Source organism: Coregonus lavaretus, assembly GCF_964263955.1.
Source record: "Coregonus lavaretus genome assembly, chromosome: 6".
Taxonomy (NCBI): Eukaryota; Metazoa; Chordata; class Actinopteri; order Salmoniformes; family Salmonidae; genus Coregonus; species Coregonus lavaretus.
In genome coordinates this window covers 49,037,764-49,048,568 of record NC_139993.1, presented here as the reverse complement: position 1 = coordinate 49,048,568, position 10,805 = coordinate 49,037,764, and the positions used below count along the sequence as shown (strand labels likewise).

General features: G+C 41.7%; 1 protein-coding gene across 1 annotated transcript; it reads right to left on the bottom strand.

The window, feature by feature from the left end:
- rgs2 (regulator of G protein signaling 2) lies at positions 1–2,070 on the bottom strand. Its single transcript, XM_084162909.1, has 5 exons — positions 1,925–2,070; positions 1,727–1,816; positions 1,490–1,551; positions 1,056–1,222; positions 1–929 (listed from the first exon to the last, which is right to left on the bottom strand). Exons 1-5 carry the CDS (start codon positions 2,011–2,013, stop codon positions 735–737), a joined length of 603 nt encoding a protein of 200 aa, XP_084019035.1. The 5' UTR covers positions 2,014–2,070; the 3' UTR covers positions 1–734.
- Positions 2,071–10,805: the final 8,735 nt, after the last annotated feature.

Below are 10,805 nucleotides of genomic sequence, written 5' to 3'. Positions count from 1 at the left end.
CTGAATTCAACATAATTTTATTCGACTTCACATTTGACATGTATGTATCTAACAAAAGATAAATAATGAAAAACAATAGCGTTGCAGTCCAGCTGCCACCATACCTTTACCTCTGTCATTAGTTTTATTTACAGCAAGTTCACCCATAATGAACTGTACTCATTGGAATGGTTAAAGCCATTTCCGCTACAATGTTTAGTGTAAACATCTCTATGCAGTGCAAAACATTCACCTCCATTCACCTCTCCAGCAAAACAGTTGCCAATGTAAACCTATACGACTGGTCCCAGAAAGTGCTTGCGCGCATCATATGCACTCAATTGCAAATAGTTAGTAGCCAGTTATTTACCGGTACTGGTGTTTGGTGAAATTGACTGAAGTGCATTCAAACACAACCAGATAAGCAGTTCCATTTTGAGCCAATATCAAAATGACTTTACATCTGATCTGCATAATGATGTGCACAAAGGTCCTGGTGTTGTTTTGTCTCACTCTGCAAAACCAAGGATGCACAGTTGAATAAAACATTTTCAAGTGTAAAAGCAAAGCTATTTACAGTTAGTTATTCGCTGTACTTCCTACACTACAGTACTGTTTATAAATAGTGAACTACAGCATTGCCATTGACCACATGGCTCAAATGTGAAATGGTTTTACATTCCATGTAACTACATGGTGTCAGTGCAACTTCATGTAATGCGTGACTCCATAGCCAATTATTGCGAGTGGTAATCTTAAGACTTGAGATATTTCCCCTCTCCCCTGGCGACGGCACACAGTTCCTTGTAGAGCTCAGAGTGGATGAAGCGAGGGTACGAGTTGTTCTCCATCAGGTTAAACACCTTCTTCTGGGCGGACAGGAAACACGTCAGGCTGGGCAGACGCAGGCTCTGGACGATAGCATCCTTCGTCTGGTAGTCCAGGTTGATCTGCAGCCAAACATAGAGACAAGAACCCCAATAAGTCTTTGCACAATCAGAATAATCACACATTGGCATTAGATAGATGTGATTTGGAAATAAGAAACAACTAACAGTAGTGAAAGGTAATCTCACCTCTTTAGGAGCATCACACTGGATGAACTCTTCATAGATGCTTCTGGCCATCAACGACAGTTTCCCTAGAGACGTGATGGTCCTGAACTCCTCACAGGCCATCCAGAACTCTATATTCTCCTCACAGAACTCTGACTTCAGGAATATCCGAAATGCTGCCTTTCCATCTGCAGGAGAGAAGGAGGTAGGAATGAGGGAGAGAGAACAGAGAGGGAATGTCAAAGCAATTCTCAAGCAGTGGAAGAAGCCTTCAAGCTGAGTTGAGGTCAAGGGTCAAATATCAACCAATCAGAGGTGCAGTTTAGATCCAACTGTACTTTACTTAAAGTTTACTCACTTCATTCGTATAGATTGTTACCCTATGACCTTAGTGCTCGTTTCATACAATAATGCTGCTATCATGTGAGCTGTAACACACAGTGGGTGTCACTTACATTTGTGACTCAGGAGTTTGTCAAGTGACTGTGCCCATTGGTTGACTTCCTCCACTGTTGGCCTGAGGAAGGAGAGTAATATTAGAGCAACATGTACAAGAAGCATACTGTAGTAGTAGTAGTAAATACTGCTTATAGTGATACATATTAAGTTGGATCATTATTAGGATATAGAGCCTTATGATACTCCTTATTTTACATCCATAATAGTACATGATTCAGATCCCTGAGCCTCACCTGTAAGATCTTCCTGCCATGCATTTTGAAGAAGAAGATGAAGAGGTGATCTTCAAGAGATAGCGTATCCTTGTCCTCCAGTTTCTCTTCCTGAAAAATATAATAATTTATATTAGGATAATGTGACTGCTATCATTGCTGAACAATGTCATAACAACCAGCTGTAATAACACAAACATTAATCATTAAATAACTTACTTGATTCCTTTTTTATCAATAAAGAAATCTGATGCCTTCATACAGTCTGTACATGCCATGTCCCTTTCTGATACAACACACTCTCTCATGATTCTGTGGTAAAACACTGAATATAGCCCTGACTATAGCAGTCAAATTAATCTACCTCCCTCTAGAGCAGTCAGAGCACTTTATAGTTCCTCTCTGATATCGTCATGCTAGAAAGGTGGGCCTAGAGTAACAGATCTGTAACATGATTGGCCCACTCTATGTAAACAGTTGACTAGCCCATCCGCTGATGGTAAGCGCCTGAGGGAGTAAAGGCAGTGCTAGGGAATGTAATTGGCTGTGTAGTGTAAATGTTAACACTACTGAGAGTGCTTGTGCTTCCATTTTTAACTCAGGGTGAGGCGGTGAGCCAATGATGTAGAGGCACACCAAGTCCCTCCAAAACCAAAATAAAGTTTAGAGGACTGAAGAGCATAGGATTGGTCAGAGGGTGAGTTTGAAACCTTGTTTTGTCAACATGAACATTTGTTTATCATGGGGCCTTCAACCCTTTTCTGAGTTGGGGTCTTTCCTATCCACTAAAAAATTCTCCAAGTCTCAGGATAAAAGTTACAGCAACATCAAAGGAAATGACTGTAATACACTTCATACAATTAAAAACGTATTTCACTCCTAAGCACAAGCCTCAAATCCCCCCACCCCCCACCCATTAGCTGTTGTAGAGACAAACATATATTTGATGAACTAAACCAATCTTATCTAATCAAGCAGTGTGAGATGTCGTAAGAAAAGAATGCATGGAAAGTATGATCATGTGGAGGACTGAACATGACGCAATATCCGCTTCACAACACAAAGGATAGGCCCTAATGTAAGATGCATTCTGACTGGAATGCCATCGCCCATCAAACACGTTTTCTTACATTCCTGTTTCTTAATCACTAAGATACACTCTGTGAATAGAGTCTCGGTTGTAAAGAATAGTAACATGGGAAGAAGGGGTTGGAAATAAATTGCTTGATATTGTACTGCACTGTTTAGGGAGCTAGAAAGTAAGCATTTCGCTGCACCTTTTATTCCTGCTGTAGACCGTGTATGTGACTAATACAATTTGATTTTGGCATTGACAGTGCTTCTCAGTTAGAAATGAGCTAACCTGCAATTAACTTAGTAACTGCCTTCGTTAGATTGATATGAAAGAGGAGGGACATTACCGGATGCAACAATGTGCCAGTTAATGCAGTTAACCACTATCTGGAAATATTTGGAGGGTCACTGGTCAGGTTTTGAGGGTTAACCACTTTGTTTTCTGTGGAGATGACCCTTTCACCTCTAAACTATTTTACCTTTGCTCTCCCCCTCTCCTCTCTCTCCCTCTCTCTCTCTCTCTCTCTCTCTCTCTCTCTCTCTCTCTCTCTCTCTCTCTCTCTCTCTCTCTCGCACACACTCTCTCTCTCTCTCTCTCGCACACACTCTTGCACTCTCTCTTCCACCTTCCTGAATATATGGGAAAGAAATGGAATTTGCTGTCTTCATATGAACGATAATGCAGTTGTATTTGTCCAACTGACTCAGAGTGATAAGTCAACTATCAGCGTAGCGCTCCAACCTGAATGACTGGTTCTTGTCCTGCCAGCATGGTAATATAATAGCACACTCATCACCTGGCTTCGCTCTAGCTTTGCATCTTTCCACACTTTCATTTATTTTACTATGTCGGTATGTATTTGAAGCTGTCAGAAGCTGTCTGGGTTCATGCAAATGCATGGTGGATATGATTTGAATATGTTTGTCCTTAGCCAGAAAGTACAGCGTACCGCAATTACAGTACTGTATGTCACTGTGGCACTGCAGAACATTTGCATAAATAAGGGATTTTTTTAAAAATGTTCCGTAAACACAAAGTGGTATCTTTTACATCAGTGTCATTTAATTACTGCTCAACATCATAATCATGGGATTACAAGTAGGCAGAATTCCTCATATGAGAGTACAAGCGTTTGGATCTTGCCATGGTGCATTCGGAAAGTATTCAAATCCCTTGACTTTTTCCACATTTTGTTACGTTACAGCACACAATACCCCGTAATGACTAAGCGAAAACAGATTTTAAGAAATGTGTACAAATTTATAAAAAATAAAGAAAAGCTTTGTTTACTGTCTCGGAACTCTACGGACAATTTGCTATGAGACTCGAAATTGAGCTCAGGTGCATCCTGTTTCCATTGATCATGTTTCTACAACTTGATTGGAGTCCACTTGTGGTAAATTAAATCGATTGGACATGATTTGGAAAGGCACACATCTGTCTATATAAGGTCCCACAGTTGACAGCATGCATGTCAGAGCAAAAACCAAGCCATGAGGTCGAAGGAATTGTCCGTAGAGCTCCGAGACAGGATTGTGTCGAGGCACAGATCTGGGGACGGGTACCAAAACATTTCTGCAGCCTTGAAGGTCCCCAAGAACACAGTGGTCTCCATCATTCTTAAATGGAAGAAGTTTGGAACCACCAAGACTCTTCCTAGAGCTGGCCGCCCGGCCAAACTGAGCAATCGGGGGAGAAGGGCCTTGGTCAGGGAGGTGACCAAGAACCTGATGGTCACTCTGACAGAGCTCCAGAGTTCCTCTGTGGAGATGGGAGAACCTTCTAGAAGGACAACCATCTATGCAGCACTCCACCAATCAGGCCTTTATGGTAGAGTGGCCAGACGGAAGCCACTCCTCAGTAAAAGGCACATGACAGCCCACTTGGAGTTTGCCAAAAGGCACCTAAAGGACTCTCAGACCATGAGAAGCAAGATTCTCTGGTCTGATTGAACACTTTGGCCTGAATGCCAAGCGTCACGTCTGGAGGAAACCTGGCACCATTCCTACGGTGTAGCATGGTGGTGGCATCATCATGCTGTAGGGATGTTTTTCAAACTATGAAATAGCACATATGGAATCATGTAGTAACCAAAAAAGTGTTAAACAAATCAAAATATATTTTATATTTGATATTCTTCAAAGAAGCCACTCTTTGCCTTGATGACAACTTTGCACACTCTTGGCAATCTCTCAACCAACTTCACCTGGAATGCTTTTCCAACAGTCTTGAAGGAGTTCCCACATATGCTGAGCACTTGTTGGCTGCTTTTCCTTCACTCTGCGGTCCAACTCATCCCAAACCATCTCAATTGGGTTGAGGTCGGATGATTGTGGAGGCCAGGTCATCTGATGCAGCACTTGCTTTGTCATTATGGGGTATTGTGTGTAGATTGATGAGGGAAACAAACAATTTAATCAAATTTAGAATAAGGCTGTAACGTAAAAAAAGGTGGAAAAAAGTCAAGGGGTTTGAATACTTTCCAAATGCACTGTAGTTCTCTAGGATGTGGTCTGCTGGGAGACACGGCGGAGGCACTGTGGAGCTGTTGAGGGATCTGAAGTGGGGAGGAAAGGGAACTGCTCTTAAGGCATGGTAAAAGCTTGTTAAGGTTGAGCCGTAATTTGCGAGTGGCCATCGATGACAGCCACACATGCTGGCAATCATTTACATTTACATTTTAGTCATTTAGCAGACGCTCTTATCCAGAGCGACTTACAGTTAGTCACACTGTTAGGAGGAAATTAGAAAAGACCGAAGTGTCCTATGCAGAATAGAAAAGGGCATGGGAAGAAATGGCAAAACCACATGACAAAATATATAATTACAGTGGGGAAAAAAAGTATTTAGTCAGCCACCAATTGTGCAAGTTCTCCCACTTAAAAAGATGAGAGAGGCCTGTAATTTTCATCATAGGTACACATCAACTATGACAGACAAAATTAGAAAAAAAATCCAGAAAATCACATTGTAGGATTTTTTATGAATTTATTTGCAGATTATGGTAGAAAATAAGTATTTGGTCAATAACAAAAGTTTCTCAATACTTTGTTATATACCCTTTGTTGGCAATGACACAGGTCAAACGTTTTCTGTAAGTCTTCACAAGGTTTTCACACACTGTTGCTGGTATTTTGGTCCATTCCTCCATGCAGATCTCCTCTAGGGCAGTGATGTTTTGGGGCTGTCGCTGGGCAACACGGACTTTCAACTCCCTCCAAAGATTTTCTATGGTGTTGAGATCTGGAGACTGGCTAGGCCACTCCGGGACCTTGAAATGCTTCTTACGAAGCCACTCCTTCGTTGCCCTGGCGGTGTGTTTGGGATCATTGTTGATCATGCTGAAAGACCCAGTCACGTTTCATCTTTAATGCCATTGCTGATGGAAGGAGGTTTTCACTCAAAATCTCACGATACAAGGCCCCATTCATTCTTTCCTTTACACGGATCAGTCGTCCTGGTCCCTTTGCAGAAAAACAGCCCCAAAGCATGATGTTTCCACCCCTATGCTTCACAGTAGGTATGGTGTTCTTTGGATGCAACTCAGCATTCTTTGTCCTCCAAACACGATGAGTTGAGTTTTTACCAAAAAGTTCTATTTTGGTTTAATCTGACCATATGACATTCTCCCAATCCTCTTCTGGATCATCCAAATGCACTCTAGCAAACTTCAGACGGGCCTGGACATGTACTGGCTTAAGCAGGGGGACAAGTCTGGCACTGCAGGATTTGAGTCCCTGGCGGCGTAGTGTGTTACTGATGGTAGGCTTTGTTACTTTGGTCCCAGCTCTCTGCAGGTCATTCACTAGGTCCCCCCGTGTGGTTCTGGGATTTTTGCTCACCGTTATTGTGATCATTTTGACCCCACGGGGTGAGATCTTGCGTGGAGCCCCAAATCGAGGGAGATTATCAGTGGTGTTGTATGTCTTCCATTTCCTAATAATTGCTCCCACAGTTGATTTCTTCAAACCAAGCTGCTTACCTATTGCAGATTCAGTCTTCCCAGCCTGGTGCAGGTCTACAATTTTGTTTCTGGTGTCCTTTGACAGCTCTTTGGTCTTGGCCATAGTGGAGTTTGGAGTGTGACTGTTTGAGGTTGTGGACAGGTGTATTTTATACTGATAACAAGTTCAAACAGGTGCCATTAATACAGGTAACGAGTGGAGGACAGAGGAGCCTCTTAAAGAAGAAGTTACAGGTCTGTGAGAGCCAGAAATCTTGCTTGTTTGTAGGTGACCAAATACTTATTTTCCACCATAATTTGCAAATAGATTCATTAAAAATCCTACAATGTGAGTGTCTGGATTTTTTTTTCTCAATTTGTCTGTCATTGTTGACGTGTACCTATGATGAAAATTACAGGCCTCTCTCATCTTTTTAAGTGGGAGAACTTGCACAATTGGTGGCTGACTAAATACTTTTTTCCCCCACTGTATATAGATAGGCCTAGACCATCCTACTGCACAGAACTTAAACCACAACCATCCTATGCAGCAGTGTGGTGTGTGGTTTGGGGTTTTGGTTAGGGTTCAGGTTGGGGTTGATGTTGGTGTTAGATTAGTGTTAAGGGCAGTTAACCACATGATATCCGGACATGTGGTCATCAGAGTACCTGGAAAGGGAGAGTGCCGGACTCACATTCACAACCTCTAAAATCAATAACTGTGTCACTTTATCTATATTTACCTATTACAATGCTGAAGAAAATCAACACCTGCAATGTGTTGCAGATTTTCCTTTATTCAATATTGATAACATGGTAGCCTAATCCTATGTAAATATTATTCTGCCCAGCCAGCCCATGCATACTGTACTCATCCGATCAGATTCAAATGAAAGCCACTTCTCAGACAATAGCCACATTAAGAAACTACATCCTTGTTGATTTGCTTGAATACCTTGTTGATATTGCGAGGGATCTGTTTTCCTTGGAATAACTCTCACATGTACATCATCCTTCCTCATCCTGTATGAGTCACGTATTCAACTGTCACAGCATCCATTCATCCATCCATCTTGACAAACTTTGAGCAGAGGACATGCATGTGGTTGCAGCAAGCAGAAAAAAAGGACTTTGTTCTAGATCATTATTAGCACAGTACATCTGCATCTCTGTATGTCGTGATTCCCATTGTGAATTGGCACTAGCAGCTAAATCACCAGACCTATTGAGGACCACAACACAGAGAGGGAACTGGTCTGGTGTGTTTATTGTGATTTGCCAAGTTTCCACTAAGACACTAATGCTTCCAAAAAGCCTTACGTAGTACTATTTCCCACCAGTGAAATATATGTTGTCCCCAACTACGATTTCTAAGCATCCATAGTCAGGAAGCACTATTAGTGCTCCTGCAGGCCATGTTTAGCTGTTCTGTTTCTGAGGCCAAATAAAAGCAAATGTGCTTCAAATGACTTCATTTGGTCAAAGGTATTTGAAGCGACTGTGTATAACTTGGCAAACATTACAGTGGTGTACAATGATCACATAAAACACTACACTTTTCAAGCCATGAAAAATAGCATGTTAGGCCAACTGTCATTGCCGTGATGAAACACCTTTACATGCAGTGTCATGTTGTCATGGTTATTAAAGCAAGGATCATAGTCTCTTATCAGATATTGTTTACTTTCCATTTACTTTAAAAACACATTACTTCTCATAATCACCATGGTCTTATCATGAGAAACTGAAACTCAGCAGCTCTTCCAGTTTCTGTTGTTCATGATGCAGAAAAAAAACTTTTGAAACAAGACAGCAGTCTTTCAGATAAAAACATGTAGAATAGAATGGACATTTTAGCATAAGTATAATACAGGAAGGCACAATTTATAATACAATATTTACACATGTATCAGGGAACAGGGGATTTGGGGGCAAGTGTTTCAATTGTGCAGTATTAGCTATAGTAAATAAGAGTCTGGTAGCAGCAGTTATGATGTATGTGTAGCATGAATGTATATACACTCACCGGCCAGTTTATTAGGTATACCACTCTGTTCACAAAAAGGAGTCGCTTCTACAGACAGTGAGTCACGTTGCTTGCCATATAAAGAAGGCAGACAGGCATCGAGGCATTCAGTTACTGTTCGATTGAACGTTAGAATGGGCAAAGTGAGTGACCTAAGCGACTTTGAGCGTGGTATGAAACGGCCGCCCTCCTGGGCTTTTCACGCATGACAGTGTCTAGGGTTTACAGAGAATGGTGAGACAAACAAAAAACATCCAGTCAGCAGCAGTCCTGTGGGCGACAACAGATCGTTGATGAGAGAGGTCGAAGGAGAATGGCAAGAATTGTGCATGCTAACAGGTGGGCCACAAACAGACAAATATTGGTACATTACAACAGTGATGTGCAGAACGACATCTCGGAACGCACAACTCATCGATCCTTGTCACGGATGGGCTGTTGCCGCAGACGACTACACCGGGTTCCACTCCTATCAGTTAAAAACAAGAATAAGCCGCTCCAGTGGGCATGCAATCACCAACACTGGACAAATGAGGAATGGAAAAACATTGCCTGGAATATGACAGTGAGTTCAGTTTACTTGAGTGGCCTGCGCAGTCCCCAGACCTCAACCCAATAGAGCATATTTGGGATGAGCTAGAATGAACTGTTCACAGCATGAACGTACCTCCGTCCAATCTGCAGCAACTGTGTGATGCCATCACGTCAGCATAGACCAACATCCCTGTGGAACGTTTCCGACAACTTGTAGAATGACCCGAACAATTCAGGCTGTTCTGGAGGCAAAGGGTGGTCTTACCCGGTACTAGATGGGTGTACCTAATAAACTGGCCAGTGTGTGTGTGTGTGTGTGTGTGATTGTGTGTGTGTGTGAATTTGTTTTAATTGAGAAATAGTGTTTTTGCACATTGAGATTTCACGTGCATTGGAGACCATCAAGTGTACTCAAACTCTGCACGCTATCACATGATTTACTATATAGTAATAGCCCTCTCACTACTCCCTATGTTTTTCTCGGAAAGTGGTGTGTCAAGGGATAACATTTAACGTTAGCATGTATCATTGATTTGGCAATACTATTGCCACACAATTATAAATGTATACCAAGCTTCATGAAATAGTTATGTAATACTTACAGTTGAAGTCGGAAGTTTACATACACTTAGGTTGGAGTCATTGAAACTTGTTTTTCAACCACTCCACAAATTTCTTGTTAACAAACTATAGTTTTGGCAAGTCAGTTAGGACATCTACTTTGTGCATGACACAAGTAATTTTTCCAACAATTGTTTACAGACAGATTATTTCACTTATAATTCACTGTATCACAATTCCAGTGGGTCAGAAGTTTACATACACTAAGTTGACTGTGCCTTTAAACAGCTTGGAATATTCCAGAAAATGATGTCATGGCTTTAGAAGCTTCTGATAGGCTAATTGACATCATTTGAGTCAATTGGAGGTGTACCTGTGGATGTATTTCAAGGCCTACCTTCAAACTCAGTGCCTCTTTGCTTGACATCATGGGAAAATCTAAAGAAATCAGCCAAGACCACAGAAAAAACATTGTAGACCTCCACAAGTCTGGTTCATCCTTGGGAGCAATTTCCAAATGCCTGAAGGTACCAAGTTCAACTGTACAAACAATAGTACGCAAGTATAAACACCATGGGACCACAGAGCCGTCATTACGCTCAGGAAGGAGACGCGTTCTGTCTCCTTGAGATGAACATACTTTAGTGCGAAAAGTGCAAATCAATCCCAGAACAACAGCAAAGGACCTTGTAAAGATGCTGGAGGAAACAGGTACAAAAGTATCTATATCCACAGTAAAACAAGTCCTATATCGACATAACCTGAAAGGCCGCTCAGCAAGGAAGAAGCCACTGCTCCAGAACCGCCATAAAAAAGCCAGACTACAGTTTGCAACTGCACATGGGGACAAAGACCATACTTTTTGGAGAAAGGTCCTCTGGTCTGATGAAACCAAAATATAATTGTTTGTCCATAATGACCATCATTATGTTTGGAGAAAAAGGGGGTTGCTTGCAAACCA